We start from the raw sequence: 20,386 nt of genomic DNA, 5'->3' as shown, positions 1-20,386 counted from the left end.
GATTCCGACATGATTTGATGTTCGGCACATTTTTCCGAGTATTATTTTGCTGAAGATCTATGAAGGAAAAGCCTTGCAAAGGTTCGAAATAGGATTCCTCTGGCTCAATCAGAAAGTCTGCTTTCCATAACATTGGTGTAGGCAAGTGCACATACTGTTTGCAGCTGGGAAGACAAAACAGCTGGTTTGGCTCCATAAGGGATCTTACCAGCAGAAGAGTGAAGATATTGCTGATTCTTTCAGAATTAGTGGTGTAGTGGTCCGGCACTCCGACTTTTCTGTGCTTCTCTCCATCCTCCCCCCTCTCCTTTGGCTGCTTGTCGCTCTGTCCCCTGTTTCTAAGCTGCTCGATGCTCTCTCCACTGTCCAGTGGCTATTCACCAATTCCACCGCTCTCTTCTGCTGTTTAAAACTCTCTCCTATCTCCCTTAGCTGCATGCCTCTCTCCCCTTTCAATTGATTATCACTCTTCCCTTTCCCTCGTTAGCTGTCCAGTAGTACTTCATTGGCTGTAAAGTGCTTTGGGACATCCTGAGGTCGTGAAAGGTGCTATATAAATGCAAATCTTTCTTTCTTTCTTTCTTTTCTTCTTTCTTCCTATCTGTGTACATTCGTAGACTGGAATTTACGCGCATTAAATGGATTCCCGCTGCACTTCTGGCAAAGTTACGGCCAATATATTAGACATAGAACCCAGAATTTTCATGTGACAGAGTTCACCCTCCGGGAATGGAACCAGTTGTCTTACATTCCTTAGAAATCAAACATTTTAAGAAGTTGCTGGGATGCATTCTTAAAACTGTCCTACATTTTGTTCCATACTAAATCTCAATCTTACCTCCTTAACATTTTGAGAACTGAAGAAGGAGCATATCCATTCTAATCAGAAAATCGAAACAAGTCGAAAAACATTTAAAAAAAGGTTAAACCCCTAGCATTGTGCTCTGTATATTAATCTTATTGTTCTTTCCAACACTAAGTCTTGGACTTCCTGCTGTTGAGTTTTTGCGGTAGTAAGCTTGTGGAAGTACTCAAATGGCACTAGGGCTTTTGGGCTTTCTGTACATTTTCCGCATGAATTGCTAGTTAAGGAGGCAATGGGGGACTGAAGGGACAAATGCATGAAAGATATGTCTGAATGATGAGTGGACCATGAAGGTTCTTGAGCTGCTAGGGCCTGGGAAATAGCAGCTCAAGATATAGGAACATAGGAATTGCTAGATGAAAAAAGGTTAAAGTCCATCTAGTTCACTTTCTACCATCCTGGTAATCGCATGATAAAATGATAATGGAGTTGTTGACTAATCATAGCAATCAATCTCAACAGAACCAGACACGACACAAGGAAACCCGCAATGGTGGAGAGCTTTGGGAACCATAGGTCCAAAATCACCTTTTACCTCCCAAACATGCTACACTTACCACATTTCATGTCTCAAATTACTCATATACTGTATCCCAAAATGTAAGGTATGAGATTAGATGAGATCTCACCAGCATGACCAAGATATCCCTTTCCCCCCACAACCCCCTCACCACCATCACGGGGACCACCGGTGGCTGCTACTTCTTTGCCCACCACATTCAAATGGCGACAGGGAGATGGGGCCTGCACCCCTGGTGGATTTTCTTCCTTTCTGCCCCAGTTACCGCCGCTTTCCAAGGCTGCTATGTGGAAGGTGGTTGTAGGCCCCGGGAAGTGGTGGTAAAGGCCACAAATTACTCCAGTGGAGGTAGAGGGCCTTGTAGTGGTCACCTCTCCCTCCAGTCAGTCCCAAACACTTAACCGCTGAAGGCCTCAGTCTCAGACTCACCTGCTTCCACAGTGACAGTGTTTCCTTGCTTGAATTGGCAGTCTCCCTGTCAGGAATCCCACCAGGACTCTGCAATACATGTGCAATGACCCCCAACCCAGGAAAATGGGTCAGGTTTGGAACGGAGGTCCCGACCCACTGGAACTCTGCCCCGAAGAGGAGAAACCCAACTAAGATCATTATTTAGCATCTTTTCTGTGGGACCTCTAATGATTCAGAACTCTCAGTGCTGCATAGGGGCACTAGCCTAATTTATGCACTCATGTATATAGTGGGACTTGAACCCACAGCCTTCTGACTCAAAGGTGCAAATGCCACCAGCCATGCTGACTGATCTGTAAAAGCCGCCTCGATTGTGTTCTAATGCTACGCTTTCTCCCCAAGCATTTTCTGTGCTTCCCTCAGTCAGAATCCTCCAAACCCTTTTCATCTTCTCCCCTTTTGCCCACATAACACCAGTGAATTATTTTAAAGTTATTTTTCTTCTCGCCTGAAGGTGCTGAGTTCTTGATGAAGCGCAGTTTCAAATGGGTGGGTCCTTTTCTGGTAGCTCCCCAAGTAACTATTATTAATGTTTTGAGCTTTGACAGTAGGCATTGGCAGGTGATTGGACTTCAGGGGAAGGACATCACAGCCATGCCCAATCACTTGGGTTGGCAACTCTGGTTAGACGTATTCTGAGACGTATTTCATCACATGACCTCCTGCCTCCAAATGCCCCACCCCCACGCTCCTGCCATTGGTCACTTGATACGTCCATCCAGACGAAGCACCGCCTTCCCATGGCCAATTGGAAAGCTGGCAGACTCTTTGTTACCCGATTGGGCGATTGTTGATTGTCAGTCAAATAGCCATTTTTTCCCACTTTCAATATTTTTGCAATTAATAAATGAAAGCCTTCAAAGAAAATGAACGAAACACACATCTTATTTGATGCTCCTTTGATGTTTCTCCCATGTTTGATCGTAGCAGTGTCCAGGAGATTAATCTTTAATTCCTGGAGACTCCAGGACAATCTGGGAGGGTTGGCAACTTTGCCGATCATCCAATCCACACTTTCCAGCAGGACTCACGAGATATCGATCAGGATTCAGGATTGGGAATCATGGCCGATTTTTCCCCTCCAAACAGCAACAACAACTTGCATTAATATAGCATCTTTAACATCGTAAAACGTTCCAAGGTGCTTCACAGGAGTGTTAGCAAACAAAATTTGATTTTGTGCTTAGAATGGATATGCTCCTTCTTCAGTTCTCACGTGGGTAATGGCTCTTTATTTTTATCATTTTGATTTCAGTGCACTGAACCTCCAGGCCACCATAGCTGTAATGTCACAGCAAAAAGTACGTAATTTGAATGCGACAGAGACTATTGAGCATTGAAATCACAGAATCTTACAGGACAGTATAAGGTCATTCTGCCCATCGTGCCTGTACTAGCTCTTTAAAAGAGTTATCCACTTAGCCCTACTCCACTGTTCCTTCCCCATAATCCTGCAAATTTTTCCTTTTGAAGTATATAATCAATTTGCTTTTGAAAGTTACTATTGAATCTGCTTCCACCACCCTTTCAGGCAATGCATTCCAGATCATAACAACTCGCTGAGTAAAAAAATTTTCTCCTCAACTCTCCCCTGGTTCTTTTGCCAATTATCTTAAATGTGTGTCCTCTGGTTACCGACCCTCCTGCCAGTGGAAATAGTTTCTCCTTACTTTATCAAAACCCTTCATCATTTTGAATACCACTATCAAATCTTCCCTTTACCTTCTCTGCATATGAAATGGTTAATGAACATAATGAGAAATGACTCAAAATGAGCTGCTGCAATCTAGAAACTTAAATGGTGGCATGAGTCACAGGTACATTGGTACACAATAGCATAATTGTCTTAATGCAGCATTGTTCTTTAATGAGATAACACTTAGCTCCCTGATGACTCTATTTGCAGGTGCAGTGCCTGGTGTGAAAATGAGCCCTGCAGGCAAGGAAGTTCCAGGTTGAATTCCTGGTTTGTGGTCACATAGCAAATCATGGATGGGCTGGTGATGGTGGTACTAAAATGAGCTTCACTGCCCTGGGCTAGGGCAGGAAAAGCAACAAGTCAGAGTTGCCACATCTCATTGTTGACAAGTGACTCTTGCCAGGCAGTCCTTGATAGTGGAGCTCGGGTGTGGATGGAACTGGGCTTGGATGTGATGCCTCCCTGCTCTGATCAAATAGTCTGCGGATACATCGCGCAGACACACGCAAGAAGAATGGTTATTTGGATGACAGAGCTGACCCGGGTAATTACAGGCCACTTATTAATATCTGTGGTTGGGAAAATTTTGTAATCTTTAATTGAAGATGAAATTACTAAATATCTAGATGAAGAGAAAGAAAGAAAGACTTGCATTTATATAACGCTTTTCATGACCTCAGGACTTCCCAAAGCGTTTAGAGCCAATTAAGCAATTTTTGAAGTGTAGATACTGTTGTAATGTAGGAAACACAGCAGCCAATTTGAGCACAGCAAGGTCCCACAAACAGCAATGAGATAAATGACCGGTTAACCTGTTTTTGGTGGTGTTGGTTGAGGAATAAACGTTGGCCAGGGCACCAGGGAGAACTCCCCTGCTCTTCTTCGAATAGTGCCAGGGGATCAGTATGTCCACTTGAGAGGGCAGACGAGGTCTTGGTTTAACATCTTCGAAAGACAGCGCCTCCAACAGTGCAGCACTCCCTCAGTACTGCACTGGTGTGGCAACCTAGATTATGTGCTCAAGTCTCTGGAGTTGGATTTGAACCCACGACCTTCATGACTTAAAGGTGAGGGTGTAACCACTGAGCCACAGTTGACACCATGAAAATAATTAGAAGCAGCGCACATGGATTTCAGTAAGGCAGATCATGCTTGACATGCCCTTTAGAGCTCTTTGAGGAGGTGACAGATAAGGTGGATGGGGAAAGTGGGTATGTGGGTATGGTGTACATGGTGTAAGTGTGATGTGGAGATGCCGGTGATGGACTGGGGTTGACAATTGTAAACAATTTTACAACACCAAGTTATAGTCCAGCAATTTTATTTTAAATTCACAAGCTTTCGAAGGAGGAAGCCTCCGAAAGCTTGTGAATTTAAAATAAAATTGCTGGACTATAACTTGGTGTTGTAAAATTGTTTACAATGGTGTAAGTGGACAGTGCGTATGGTGTACATGGGACTTTAGAAAACCTTTGACAAAGTACCACATGGGAGACTATTGGAGAAGATTAAAGGGTATGGAATTAAGGGAGAATAGCAAATTGTATTACAACTTCTTGGAAGAGAGGAAACAGAGAATAGTTAAGGTCAGTTTCTTAGAATGGATGGAAGTGGGTAACGGTGTCTCATAGAATTATATTCTGGGACCACTTCTCTTCACTGTGTACATTGATGATTTGGACATAAGACTAGAGGAAATGGAGTCCAAATTTGCAGACAATACCAAAATATGAGGCATATAATTTTGAGGACCAAAGGAAGCTACAAGGGGATAGTGATAAGATGGTGGAATGGGCAAAAATGTGACAAATGGCATTCAATATCACTATATGTATGGTGGTAGATTTTGGAAGAGCGGAGGGATTTGAAGGTTCAGATTCAGACCTTAAAACCAAAACCTCAAGTGGATAAGGCCAGAAGCAAAGCTAATGAAATATTGGGTGTCATGACAAGAAGTGTAGAATATAAAAGTCAAGATGTACTGGCGAATCTATATAAAACCTTAGTAAGATGACAGTTACAGTACAGTGTACAGGATTGGGCTCCACATGTTGAGGCAATGGAAAGAGTACAGCACAGATTCACTAGATGATGCCTGGAATGAGGAAATATAACTACAAAGAAAGACTTGAAAAATCGGGACTGTTTTCGTTGGAATAGAGGAGGTTAAGGGGTGATTTGATAGAGGCATTCAAAAATTGCATAGAATCTACAGCACAGAAACAAGCTATTATATCAGTGTTTTTACTCCATAAGAGCCTCCTCCCACTCTAATTATCTCTTCCCAGTCTACTCCCATTTCCCTCTATTCTCCCTCATGTATGCATTAAGCCTCCCCTTAAATGCATCAATGCTATCTGTCTCAATCACTCCATGTGGCAGTGAGTTCCACATTCTCATCACTCTGTAATGAAATTCCTCCTAATTTTTTTATTTGATCTGTTAGTGATGATCTCATATTTATGCCCCCTTGGACTCACCCACAAGTGGATACAGTTTCTCCACCTCCATTCTATCAAAGCTCTTCATAATTCTAAAGACTTCTATTGGATCTTCTCTTAGTCTTCTCTTTTCCAGAGAAAAGAGCCCCAGCCTACTTAATCTTTCCTGATAGTTGCATCTTCTCAATTCTGGTAACATCCTTGTAAATCTTTCTGCACTTTCTCCAGTGCTTCAACATCCTTTTTGTAGTATGGAGACCAGAACTGCACATAGTATTCCACGTGTGGTCTAACCAAGATTTTATACAAATTTAACATTACCTCCCTCTTTTGCATTCTATTCCTCTAGAAATGGACCCCAGTACTTTGTTCACATTCTTTGTAGCCTTATCAACATGTGTTGCTACTTTTAGTGATTTATGTATCTGTAGTCCCAGGTCTCTTTGCTCCTCTACTGCATTGAGTTTCTTACCTTCCAAGGACTAAGTGGCCTCCTTATTCCTCCTACCAAAATGTACCACCTCACACTTCGCTATATTGAATTTCATTTGCCACTCATTTGCCTGCCCTGCAAACCTGTTTATATCTTCTTGTATTTTGGTGCATTCCTCCACATTTTTAGCTATACTCCCCAATTTGCTATCTTCTGCAAATTTCAACACCATACCTCCAATTTCTGAGTCCAAATCGTGAACAACAGTGGTCCCAGCACGGATCCCTGCGGGACACCATGTCCCACTTTCTGCCAGTCTGAGAAACTTCCCTTATTCCTACATTCTGTTTTCTGTTTTGTAGCCATCTTTCAATTCATTCTGCTACGTGGCCCCTGACTCCACACACCGTGAACTTTGTCATGAGTCTGTTATGTGGCACCTTATCAAGGGCCTTCTGAAAGTCCATGTAAACCATATCCACTGCATTCCATTTGTCTACTCGTTCTGTTATTTCTTCTGAGAATTCTGTATGAAGGGATGGGACAGAGTAAATAGAAACAATCTGTTTCCAGCGATTGAAGGGTCCAAAACGAGGGCTCATAGAAATATGATTAAATGTAGTGGATTTAGGACAGAGAGCGGAGAAAGCTTTTATTTACTCAGAGGGTTGTGAGGCTGTGGAATGTACTACCAGTGTTAGAAGCAGAGACCATATCAACATTTAACAATAGGTCAGAAAGGTGATTGAAAAAAAGGGGAATAAAGGGATTTGGGAACAGGGTGGTCACATAGGATCAGAACTTCTGCTTGTGCGAGGATAAAAACCAACAAGGACTGGTTTGGCCGAATGGCCCTTCTCTGTTTTGTAATTTCTATGTAGTTCTGTGTGTGCCAATTGGGTGAATTTCTAGTGGGGATGTTTCTGAGGAATTGCTGCCTTTGAAAATGTTGAATTTTTAAATTAACAATGATGCACTGGGTGTCAGCTTTGGCTTAGTGGTAGCACTCTTGAGTCAGAAGGTTGTGGGCTTAAGCCCTACTTGAACACATTATCCAGGCTGACACTTCAGTGCAGTATTGAAGAAATGCTGCACTGTGTGAGATGCTGTCTTTTGGGTGAGACATTAAACCTCTCAGGTGGGTGTAAAAGATCCCATGGACACTATTTCGAAGAAGAGCAGGGGAGCTCTCCCCAGTGACCTGGCCAATAATTATCCTTCAACCATTATCACCAAAAACAGGATAACTGGTCATTTATGTCATTGCTGTTTGTGAGAACTCGTGCGAATTGGCTGCTGCAGTTGAATGCAAAAGAACAGTGACCACAATTCACAAAGGTAATTGTTTTGCTGAACACCTCCGTTCAGTCCACAAACGTGACCCTGAGCTTCCGGTTGCTTGCCATTTTAATTCTCCGTCCCACTCCATTCTGACCTCTCTGTCCTCGGCCTCCTACACTGTTCCAGTGAAGCTCGAGGAGCAGCACCTCATCTTTCGATTAGGCACTTTACAACCCTCTGGACTCAACTTTGATTTCAATAACTTCAGATCATAAACGCTTCTCCCATTTTTTCAGACAGCAGGTGCTGGTGATGGTTCTGCTGTTGCCATTTACAGCTCCTCTAGATCCATCTTTTGTTTCTTTAATTGTCCCATTTCCACCCTCCTTGCTTTGCACCACCCTTTTGTCATTTAATCACTCCTGCCCTCCACCCTATCACAGACCTTCCCTTTTGTTCTTTCCTCCCCTCCCTCCCTCCCCCCACCTTTCCCTGGCTCTGTACTTGTTTAAAAACTGTTAACTTCTTTAACCCTTTAACTTCTTCCAGTTCTGACGATAGGTCATCGACCTGAAACGTTAACTCTGTTTCTTTCTCCACAGATGCTGCCCGACTTGCTGAGTATTTTCAGCATTTTCTGTTTTTACTTCAGAAGTACTTAATTGGCTGTGAGGTGCTTTGTGTGTGCCAAGGACATGGAAGTCACTATATAAATGCCAGTACTTTCAATCTGGTTTATTCTAAGCCCCTTCCAGATCACGCTGACAATTTTCCCCTTCCATCCCAACTAATTTTGGCCCTCTACTCTACTGTTCCCTCAGTTCACGTTGGACTCTTCTCCACCCCCCACCCTCAGTTCATGCTGGCAGTCTTTTACTCTGCCCCTAACCTGATTCATGTTCTCCCCTTTCTGCCATCCCCCAGCTCATGCTGCGATCCTTCTCCCTCTTCCAGTTCACAAAGACACTCTCCTTCCCTCTCCCCTCACCACTGTTCCCAGCTCCTAGGAACATTAGGATCAGGAGTAGGCCATTCAGCCCCTCGAGTTTGCTCCGCCATTCAATTAGATCATGGCTGATCTGTACCTCAACTCCATTGGCTCGCCTTAGCTCTATATCCCTTGATACCCTTACCTAACAAACATCTGTTGATCTCAGTCTTGAAAGCACCAATTGTCCCAGCATCCACAGCCTTTTGGGGAAGATAATTCCAGATTTTTACTTCCCTTTGTGTGAAAAAGTGCTTCCTCATTTCACTTTTGAACGGCCTAGCTCTAATTTTAAGATTATGTCCCCTTGTTCTTGATTCCCCCATCAGAGGAAATAGTTTCTCTGTATCTACTCTTTCAAATGCTTTTAACAGCTCAATCAGTTACCCCTCAATCTTCTCTACTCAAGGGGAGGAGCAAAGTGTGACAGCGAGGGGTGGAGCCAGGAGTAGTGGTGAGAGGCGGAGCTGGGTGTGACAGTGAGGTTGTTGAGAGGAAGAGCTAGGAGTGACAGTGGGAAGTGGAGCCAGGAGATGAGCTGATTTTCCTCCGCAGACTTTCTCCAAAACTCTGATGTGAAAACTTTCAGCAAGTCTTTAATGGGTTAGACTGTCATCACTCACTCAATAAATATAAGGGATAATGTTGCACAACTTGTTGGACATAATAATCTGCATGTATCTTTTATGTTTCAAATGGATTTGATTACTTGCCTCTTGAATTTGTAGGCCTTGAAAGATTGCCAAAACCCAGTAATGTGTTTGTAAATTCGACCAACATGAGGCATGTCCTGAGATGGAGTCCTGTGAGAGTCCCTCTGGGAGACGTCAGCTACTCAGTACAGTTTCAAGGGTATGTATAACGTAAAGGATTCATCATGATGGAGGTGACAGGTTAACCCTTTCAGCATTTATAGAAAGACTTGCATTTATATAGCACCTTACAAAATCTCACGACTTTCCAAAGCGCTTTACAGCCAATGAGGTACTATTTGAAGTGTGGTCACTGTTGTAATGTAGGAAACACGCCTGCCAATTTGCGCACAGCAAGATCCCACAAACAGCAATGTGACAATGACCAGATAATCCGTTTTAGGTGTTGGTTGAGGGATAAATATTGGTCAGGACTCCAGGGAGAATTCCCCTGCTCTTCTTTGAATAGTGCCATGGGGTCTTCTACATCCATCTGAGAGGGCAGACAGGACTTCGATTTAACGTTTCATCTGAAAGACGGCACCTCTGACAGTGCAGCACTCCCTCAGTACTGCGCTGAAGTGTCAGCCTAGTTTATGTGCTCAAGTCTCTGGAGTGGAACTAAAACCCACAACTTCCTGACTCCTGGTGTCCTGGCCAACATTTACCCCTCAAATAACATCACCGAAACAGATTATTTGGTCATTTATCTCATTGCTGTTTGTGGGATCTTGCTGTGTGCAAAATGATTGCCGTATTTCCCCACATTACATTTCAAAAGTATTTCATTGGCTGTGGCGCATTGGGTCGTCCTGAGGCCGTGAAACATTTTTCTTTCATAATTGTCGATTAGGAGGTTAATTTTGGGTTCCAGGTCAATGTAGCTTTCTTTTTGTTCTGCTTTGAATTTGTAATGAAATGTGATACACTGAAATATGATGTCTGGAGTCTGGATATGTATATATCAGTCTCAGTGGGGAGCAGCGCTCCCCAAAATTCAAGGGCGTTCAGCCCATGATTTTTTGTCCCGTTCATTTTTTGGATGGAAGCTCAAGGCCTGCTCCCCTGGTATTTCCTGTGATGCTCTCCCTATTAGCGCCACTATTTGCTGGGAGCGCCAGATCACGGAATAACACCTCTAATTCCAACACTGCACAGAACAGCGTACAATATACGTGTGGTAACTCTGCCTTAAATGGGCTGCACTGTTGGCGCAGTTGGTAAAGGCAACGTCAGTACTAGCACTGACGGGTATTTAAAGGGTCGATAACTTCCCTGGTGAGTACTGACATTTCAGCGCTTGTCCATAGAGTGGCTTGCTGCATTTAGTTTTATTTATAAAGATTCAGTTTTAAACGTTATTGCTCACTGAATTACAAAATGCATTAGCATACCACCCTTTCACTCCTGGGACTTGCGTCTGAATCCAGCGCTGACTGGTGGGATGGTCCTTTGTGAAATGTGTTTAGTAATTTCTCAAGCTTAGCCCTAACAGGAGTGGATCCACAACACAATAGCAGAGTGTGTCATGTAAAGAGTGTAGTTTAATAGAAATAAATAACAGAAGGAACCAGCAGCAATGGGTGACTCATGATCAATAGGCTGAAGGGTTGGGCAACTTTTGATTGAACCTCAGCTTTGGTTAATTCATGTTTGGTGACTGGCAGCAGATTGGGGCAAATCATAATGGGCAGGGGGCAAAAGGAACCCGAATGGGGCAATTCATAATGGGCAGGGGGCAAAAGAACCAAGAATGGGGCAATTCATAATGGGCAGGGGACAAAAGGAACCCGAATGGGGCAAATCATAATGGGCAGGGGGCAAAAGGAACCCGAATGGGGCAATTCATAATGAGCAGGGGGCAAAAGAACCAAGAATGGGGCAATTCATAATGGGCAGGGGGCAAAGGACTCAGAATGGTGGGGAATAGCAACTCTGTGACCACAGAAAGAGAGAAACAAACAGAAAGAATTGGGAGGTGGGGGGAGTGGGGGGCGGGGTGGGAGGTAGAGAGGGAGAGAAACAGAAGGAGATAAAAGAAAAAGAAAGAGAGAAGTTGCATTTATGTAGCGCCTTTCACGTCACAACGTGCTTTACAGCCAATGAAGTACTTTAGAAGTTCAGTCACCGTTGTAATGCAGGAGCAAAGAGAAGACAGTGAACCGAGGTAGAGGTAGAGAAGGAGCAAAGAGCAGGGGGGGGGGGTGTGTGGAGGTGAGAATGAAGGAATGATTTAGAAAAGGGAGGAGAGTCTGAAAATAAATGTCAGCAATGAGAAGCAAAGAAAAAATGTGTAATACTTACCTGTGTGAGAAATCACACCACAAAAAAAATAGAATCCATGATATCGTTCCATTCTTGTAACTAAGAAAAAGCTGAGGCAAAAGACAGGTGATATACAGAGGGAAAAGGAAGTGTGCATGAACAACAGCCTAGTTGTAAGATGGTAAAATGCTTCCTCGCCTCAGAGATATGCAGATGCAGAGTCAACTGCAATGGGACTTGCAGTGCCCTCTTGTGCCCAACATAATACTACAGCCTCTGTAACTTCCACTTCTGCCACTGCAATGCTGCCCTCTAGGTTCAGGAAAAGCTGTTATCCAGTTTATAAGGAATAATTCCACTCCATTTGTCAGGCTCATTTACTTGGAAAAAGAGGAGACTTCGAGGGGACCTAATTGAAATGTAAGACTATGCAAAGTTGATCCAGACTCAAATATCGAGGGACACAAGTTAAAAGTCAGGAGGGAAGGAATAAGAAGGGAACTTGCGCAGAACTTCTTTAACCAAAGGGTAATAGAATGTAATAGTGTCAGTTGTGGCTCATTGGGTAGCCTTGTTGCCTCTGTTCACAGTCCCACTCCAGAGACTTTGAGCACAAAATCTAGGCTGACACTTCAGTTGGAGTACTGAGGGAGTGCTGCACTGTCAGTAGGTGCATCTTTTGGACAACACATCAGGTGGATGTAAAATGTCCCATGGCACTATTCCAAAGAAGAGCAGGGGAGTTCTCCCTGGTGTCCCGGCCAATATTTATCCCTCAATCAACATCACTAAAACAGATTATCTGGTTAACTTATTGCTGTTTGTGGGACCTTGCTGTGAGCAAATTGGCTGCTGCATTTCCGATACATTACAACATTGACTACACTTCAAAAGTACTTCACTGGTTGTAAAGTGCTTTGAGAGGTCGTGAAAGGTGCTGTAGAAATGCAAGTTCTTTCTTTCTCTAAATTGCGATAGAGTTGTGGAATAAGTTATCAGAGAAGGCAGCTGAAACAGACGCATGAACGGGGTCAAAAGACAGTCAAATGTGTTTCTACAGAGAGGGAAGGGATTGAGGGAAATGGTGAGAAGGCGAGTAGGTTGGATTGATCTCCAAAAAGGGCCGAGTAGGCCTTCTCCTGTTCCTAACAATTCTCGCGCTGCCCTGCGGAATGAGGGTTCCCAGCCTTGAAAAAAGCAACAAGGACAGTAACAAGTGGCTGGTGGAGATTATCACGGGCAGTTGACACAGTGTTTGTAGAGTTCACTTAAAGCCTGGCGAAGGTTATACAGAGTGTTCTTTCCCACAGACCAAACCCAATATCTCACTGGCCCACAGCGAATTCCTTGACTTCCTTGACGTGTGGGGACGACCATCATGACTCCTTCGCATCTGCGTCGGTTAAGTGTCATCAGTCTCTCCCATGAAGGGCAATGCATCATAGAATCTTACAGCACAAAATGAGACCATTCGGCCCATTGTGCCTGTGCCTACTCTTTGATACAGCTAACAAATTAGTCCCTCTCCCCAGCTCTTTCCCCATAGCCCTGCTTCGTGAGGAGGCATTTTCTCTGACAGAATAGGATTCCAGGGATATCAGCGGCCCTCTATTCCCAAAGCCAAGTGGACATTCTGCATGCGTGAACCTTGGCAGTGTGTGCTGGTGGGCTATTTGGCCATGGGAGGGAATCACTGCCAGCCCCACTGCAGCCCTCACCTGACATTTGAAAACGCTGAGCTTTCCAGTAGCGTTACTTGGATAACCATCGGGAGCAACAGCGAGCTCTGCCGACGTTAGCTGACTCAGCACATCCATGGGGGCCGAAGCTACTTTGCATGGCTCCGTCGCACACTTGCCTTTACCACAAGAGTTATTGGGGGGAGGCTAGGAAAGGGGCAGTTGGAACAAGCCCGCTTCCGATTTAGTGTGAAGTTCATTGGGTTTTTGTTCCACTCTGTTTCAGAGAGTTTGAAAGAGTTCACAAGAAGACATGGGTGGGAATCTCGGAATGTTCCAGTGTCACTGAAACGTGGTGCGATGTCACGACAGACATATCGTCAGATGTTGACTATGACCTGAAGGTTCGCACGCAGCTTGGGAATGTAACTTCAAAATGGGCGCACCTCAGTCAGCTGTTCAATCGTAAGCAGAGTAAGTAACACGTGCAGTTAAAGCTACCAGTAAGGTCTAGTTGTACAGTCACCCACAGCAACATCAGTAGTGTTTACATACAAATTTGGGTAGAGTTTTAATTTGATTTGCATATAGGGATAACCCATGTTGCTTCATTCTGCACAATGCACCTGTTACGTTTGTTTATATCTAGGTGTGTGTATAACATGTGACATCAATACCAACAGCGTATAGAGGAACGTCAAGGTTTACTCTTGTGGCCTGAAAATTCATTTTAGCGTGGCAATACACTGAGCGTAGCAATACACTGAGCGTGGCAATACACTGAGCGTAGCAATACACTGAGCGTGGCAATACACTGCGCGTAGCAATACACTGAGCGTGGTAATACACTGAGCGTAGCAAAACACTGAGCGTGGCAATACACTGAGCGTGGCAATACACTGAGCGTGGTAATACACTGAGCGTGGAAATACACAGGGACCTGGCAATACACAGGGACCTGGCAATACACTGAGCGTGGCAATACACTGAGCGTGGCAATACACTGAGCGTGGCAATACACAGGGACCTGGCAATACACAGGGACCTGGCAATACACAGGGACCTGGCAATACACTGAGCATGGTAATACACTGAGCATGGAAAGACACTGAGCATGGCAATACACAGGGACCTGGCAATACACAGGGACCTGGCAATACACAGGGACCTGGCAATACACTGAGCATGGCAATACACTGAGCATGGCAATACACTGAGCATGGCAATACACTGAGCATGGCAATACACTGGACCTGGCAATACACAGGGACCTGGCAATACACTGAGCATGGCAATACACAGGGACCTGGCAATACACAGGGACCTGGCAATACACAGGGACCTGGCAATACACAGAGCATGGTAATACACTGAGCGTGGCAATACACTGAGCGTGGCAATACGCTGAGCGTGGCAATACACAGGGACCTGGCAATACACAGGGACCTGGCAATACACTGAGCGTGGCAATACACTGAGCATGGCAATACACTGAGCATGGCAATACACAGGGACCTGGCAATACACTGAGCATGGCAATACACTGAGCATGGCAATACACTGAGCGTGGCAATACGCTGAGCGTGGCAATACACTGAGCATGGCAATACACAGGGACCTGGCAATACACAGGGACCTGGCAATACACTGAGCATGGCAATACACTGAGCATGGCAATACACTGAGCATGGCAATACACTGAGCGTGGCAATACGCTGAGCATGGCAATACACTGAACATGGCAATACATTGGGGCCTGGCAATATACTGATCATGGCGATACACTTGGCCTCGCAATACGCCGAGCCTGGCAATATGCCATGGCTGACAATATGAAATTCTACCCTGGGCTGGGGTGTATCTCTAATGTAACGAAGTGGGACTGGAAAATGGGGCTGAACCCAATTCTGCTGAGATTCTGCCCTGTGGAGAAGAGGCTGGGAAATTGCAATGGAGGTGGGGGGGAGAGAGAGTGGATCTTTCCCCCAGCTACCTCTACGTCAAGACAATGTGTCTGAGGGAGTTCCCGGGCTTCTCTGGGAGAGTCAGACCCGTGTTCAAACAGATAGGCCCAATGGAATCCACCTTGGCTGAGAGCATATGTCGTTTTCATTATGGGCCTTTACTGGAAGATACCTCAAGGGATCCTGGAGGGGTTTGATTACCTGGCAGGGATGGCCTGGTAGCTCACTTGGGTGCTGAAGAGTTCTGCTGCCCTATCTCTGTGAGTCCCTCTCATCGCAAGCCTCCGTCTGGGTGGGTGCAGCTGCTGCATCCCTGGAGGTGCTGTTGGCCAACCCCAACTGTGCTAATCCCTCCACGCCCTATATGTGGGATGGGTTCTGCGCCTTTGGGGAATGGCAGACTTCGGGCCCTGCCCCACCACACTTCCACTAATGGAGTGGGGCTGTCGGAATTTTTGCCCCGTTATTATTTATAATTGGCGATCTGGAGGAAGGTTCTGAACAGAGTCTGGGCGGGGAGCTACTGGGGGAGCAGGGAAAAGTTCAGTGATAGTTGTCCATGCTCGTAAAGACATATGTGTGAATAGGTAGCAAAACAGAGGTGATGTGAGATAATGTTCTTGGGCATAATTCCACTCAAAGAAAGGAGAAATAACTTGTATTTATATAACAGCTATCACATCCTCGGGATATCCCAAAACGCTTCACCCAGTGAATTACTTTTAAGTGTAGTCTCTGTTGTAATATAGGAAACACAGCAGCCACAGCACAAAGCAAGGTCCAAATGAGATAAGTGACCAGATAATATGCTTTTGGTGACAGTGGTTAAGGGAGGACTGTTGACCAGGACTCCCTGCTCTTCTTCCAATAGTGTCATGGGACTTTTTATATCCACCTAAGTGGGGAGACAGGACATCTCATCTGAAACACAGCACCATCGATAGTGCAGCACTCCCTCAGTACTGCACTGAAGTGTCAGCCTAGGTTGTCTGCTCAAGTCTGTTGAACCCACGACCTTCAGAGTCAGAAGTGAGAATACTACCAATGAGCCAACCTGACACAAGTATCACTGGGTGAGCTTAACTGCCGCCCCCCCACCCCCCACCCCCCCCACCCACAAATTGTCTCAATGTTTTCCTTCCTCAGCAACTTACCAAGTTACTTCTTAAAGTGAGGTACCCAAATTTTTGTCTTCTCAAAACCAAGTTCGTGGCTATCTGAGGGCTGACTTTGCACATGCATGCTACTGCCATGGCAACTCGCCCGTCAGCCACACCGATCAGAAAACGGAGTGACCATTGACACCATCTTTGGTTTGGGGTTAGGGGTTATGCTTAAGGTTGGGGGGGAGGGGGGGTTAAGGTTAGACTTAGGAGTAAGAGTATTCAGGTAAGGGTTTAGGATTAGGGGTTAGGGTCTACAGTTATGGTTTGGGGTTAGGATTAGGGTTAGGGTTTTGGAGATATAGGGATTGTTAGTGTTGGGCATTGTGAGATATCTGAATTAACATCTGCGCAGTTACCTCTGGGTTACTTGCAGAAACCACTATTGACAACTACTGTCATCTAAATGCACCCATCAGAAAACTGTAGACATCGTGCCATAATCCCTTGTTATTGGAGGTTCCCCGCTGATAGTGTTCATTCATAAAATCAGACTCTGTGTTCTCTTGAATCTCTTTGTGCTGTAGCCACTGACTTATTCTCTAATTCTTTATCCATGAATTCAGGGCACTGTCCTCCCTCCCCCTTAGTTCTTTCCTATCACTGGCCTCCTCCTTCCATCATCCAATGCGCTCTATTCTTTTACTGATTAATTCCACTCTACATTCATCAAATTCCTTCAGATGTAATGCCCTCAGTGCTCACACTCTCCAGTCCCCTCGCAATACAGTGGCTGAATCATTCCATCCTATTGAGGTGACGGAAATCTTGTTTCTTTCACTTCTTCTTCTGTAAATCTAAGCAAACGCTGCACTTCTTATTGTTGGTGGTTCCGCCCTTGGTCCTTCATGCGTTCTTAGTCTGGCTTTGGGTAGGATTGCCTGGTCACTGGGTGTAGTAAAATCAGAAACACTTCTTTGAATGCTTTCATGATGTGGCTATGCATCGCAACTAGAGCAATTCTCCCCTCTCTATCTCCTCTAAGCCTAACTGGAACTCCAACGTTTCTTCTGTTGCTAAGCAGCTTCCAAGAAACTCATTCGTGTCCTTCAACATCCAAAAACTCTTCATAAAGCCCAAGTCCACCCAACACTTGAATGCTGTTCCCATTTCTGAAGAGGACCTTCCAGCACCTCTCTCACACTCCTGGATAGGATACAGAAAATAGTTTGTCACCTCCCTCTCTTTCTCTCAAGATTTCTCTACTTTATCAACATCATTATATCCCACTCTAGAGACTTGAGCACAAAATATAGACTGACATCCCAGTGCAGTACTGAGGGAGTGCTTCACTGTCGGAGGTGCCGTCGTTCGGACGAGACGTTAAACCGAGGCCCCATCTGCCCTCTCAGGTGAACATAAAAGATTCCATGGCACTATTCGAAGAAGTGCTGGGGAGTTCTCCCCGGTGTCCTGGCCAATATTTATCCCTCAACCAACATCACTAAAACAAATGATCTGTTCATTATCATGTTGCTGTTTGTGACACCTTGCTGTGCGCAAATTGGCTGCCACGTTTCTTACATTACAACAGTGACCACGCTTGAAAAAGTACTTAATTGGTTGTAAAGTGCATTGTGATGTCCTGAAGTCGTGAAAGGCGCTATATAAATGCAAGTACTTTCTTTCTTTTCTTTACAGGCTTTGAAAGCTAAGACTGGAAATCCTAATCATTATTTCTCAATTCACCTTGTCTTCTCTCCTTCTCTTTGCAATGTTGCTGGTACCCTTGACAACAGGCCTGTTCCCTTTTACCTTGGTTTCCAAATAATAAAAAAACATTTTCCATCAGTACAGGAGGTGGATGATTCAGTCAGGCAGCCTTGGCTTATGTTACCCTGTAATCGTCTGTTTGGAGGAGTGCGGAATGCCTGGGGTAACTGCTCCTCTGATTTTCCCCATCCGCTCTGGAAGGGGATGGGGGAAGGGTCTGGTCTCCACTAATATGTCTGTCCCTTCCCCCTCCCCCCACTCTCCTAAGGTTTTGAATGTTAAGATGAATAAGCTGATCTCAAATGATGTGATGATGGAGGCACTAGAAATAGATTTAAAATGAAAAATACACCAGGCCCCTTTCCCTCATGGTGGCCATCCAACAAATCATGATTGAGTGCACTGTATGAATGTTCAGAGCTTGGCTATAATGCTCAGTCGACACTCTGTCTAAGCTCAAAACATGAAGAATGGCAAATAGGGCTGGATGCTGGAGGATGTCCAAAGCCTGTGGAACTGTACCCCAGCAAGCGTCAGTGTTTGTGGACCTGTACCCCAGCAAGCGTCAGTGTTTGTGGAACTGTACCCCAGCAAGCGTCAGTGTTTGTGGACCTGTACCCCAGCAAGCGTCAGTGTTTGTGGACCTGTACCCCAACAAGCGTCAGTGTTTGTGGAACTGTACCCCAACAAGCGTCAGTGTTTGTGGAACTGTACCCCAACAAGCGTCAGTGTTTGTGGAACTGTACCCCAGCAAGCGTCAGTGTTTGTGGACCTGTACCCCAGCAAGCGTCAGTGTTTGTGGACCTGTACCCCAGCAAGCGTCAGTGTTTGTGGACCTGTACCCCAGCAAGCGTCAGTGTTTGTGGACCTGTACCCCAGCAAGCGTCAGTGTTTGTGGAACTGTACCCCAACAAGCGTCAGTGTTTGTGGACCTGTACCCCAGCAAGCGTCAGTGTTTGTGGACCTGTACCCCAGCAAGCGTCAGTGTTTGTGGACCTGTACCCCAACAAGCGTCAGTGTTTGTGGACCTGTACCCCAGCAAGCGTCAGTGTTTGTGGACCTGTACCCCAGCAAGCGTCAGTGTTTGTGGACCTGTACCCCAGCAAGCGTCAGTGTTTGTGGACCTGTACCCCAGCAAGCGTCAGTGTTTGTGGACCTGTACCCCAGCAAGCGTCAGTGTTTGTGGACCTGTACCCCAACAAGCATCAGTGTTTGTGGAACTGTACCCCAACAAGCGTCAGTGTTTGTGGACCTGTACCCCAGCAAGCGTCAGTGTTTGTGGAACTGTACCCCAGCAAGCGTCAGTGTTTGTGGAACTGTACCCCAGCAAGCGTCAGTGTTTGTGGAACTGTACCCCAACAAGCGTCAGTGTTTGTGGACCTGTACCCCAGCAAGCGTCAGTGTTTGTGGAACTGTACCCCAACAAGCGTCAGTGTTTGTGGACCTGTACCCCAGCAAGCGTCAGTGTTTGTGGAACTGTACCCCAGCAAGCGTCAGTGTTTGTGGAACTGTACCCCAGCAAGCGTCAGTGTTTGTGGAACTGTACCCCAACAAGTGTCAGTGTTTGTGGAACTGTACCCCAACAAGTGTCAGTGTTTGTGGAACTGTACCCCAGCAAGCGTCAGTGTTTGTGGAACTGTACCCCAGCAAGCGTCAGTGTTTGTGGACCTGTACCCCAGCAAGCGTCAGTGTTTGTGGACCTGTACCCCAACAAGCGTCAGTGTTTGTGGAACTGTACCCCAACAAGCGTCAGTGTTTGTGGAACTGTACCCCAGCAAGCGTCAGTGTTTGTGGACCTGTACCCCAGCAAGCGTCAGTGTTTGTGGACCTGTACCCCAGCAAGCGTCAGTGTTTGTGGACCTGTACCCCAGCAAGCGTCAGTGTTTGTGGACCTGTACCCCAGCAAGCGTCAGTGTTTGTGGAACTGTACCCCAACAAGCGTCAGTGTTTGTGGACCTGTACCCCAACAAGTGTCAGTGTTTGTGGACCTGTACCCCAACAAGTGTCAGTGTTTGTGGACCTGTACCCCAACAAGTGTCAGTGTCAATGGAACTGTACCCCAACAAGTGTCAGTGTCAATGGAACTGTACCCCATTGTGAATCAGTGTCTGTGAAACTGTACCTCAGTAAGCAGTCAACATCTGTGGAACTTTATCCGCCCAAAAAATCAGTGGCTGTGGTACCGTACTTCAGCAAGAATTATCACCTTCAA

At 45.5% G+C, this 20,386-nt stretch overlaps 1 protein-coding gene across 1 annotated transcript in view; it reads left to right on the top strand.

Moving 5' to 3' along the window:
* Positions 1-20,386, top strand: part of crfb16 (cytokine receptor family member B16) — a 48,179-nt gene that overhangs the window by 8,808 nt on the left and 18,985 nt on the right. Inside the window, 2 exon segments of the mRNA XM_067995582.1 lie at positions 9,427-9,550; positions 13,621-13,808. Coding sequence (XP_067851683.1) covers positions 9,427-9,550; positions 13,621-13,808 — 312 coding nt within the window.

The sequence above is a fragment of the Heptranchias perlo genome, chromosome 13, assembly GCF_035084215.1.
Source record: "Heptranchias perlo isolate sHepPer1 chromosome 13, sHepPer1.hap1, whole genome shotgun sequence".
Lineage (NCBI taxonomy): Eukaryota > Metazoa > Chordata > Chondrichthyes > Hexanchiformes > Hexanchidae > Heptranchias > Heptranchias perlo.
Note: the sequence above shows the minus strand (reverse complement) of the source record. Positions and strands in the feature narration are given on the sequence as shown.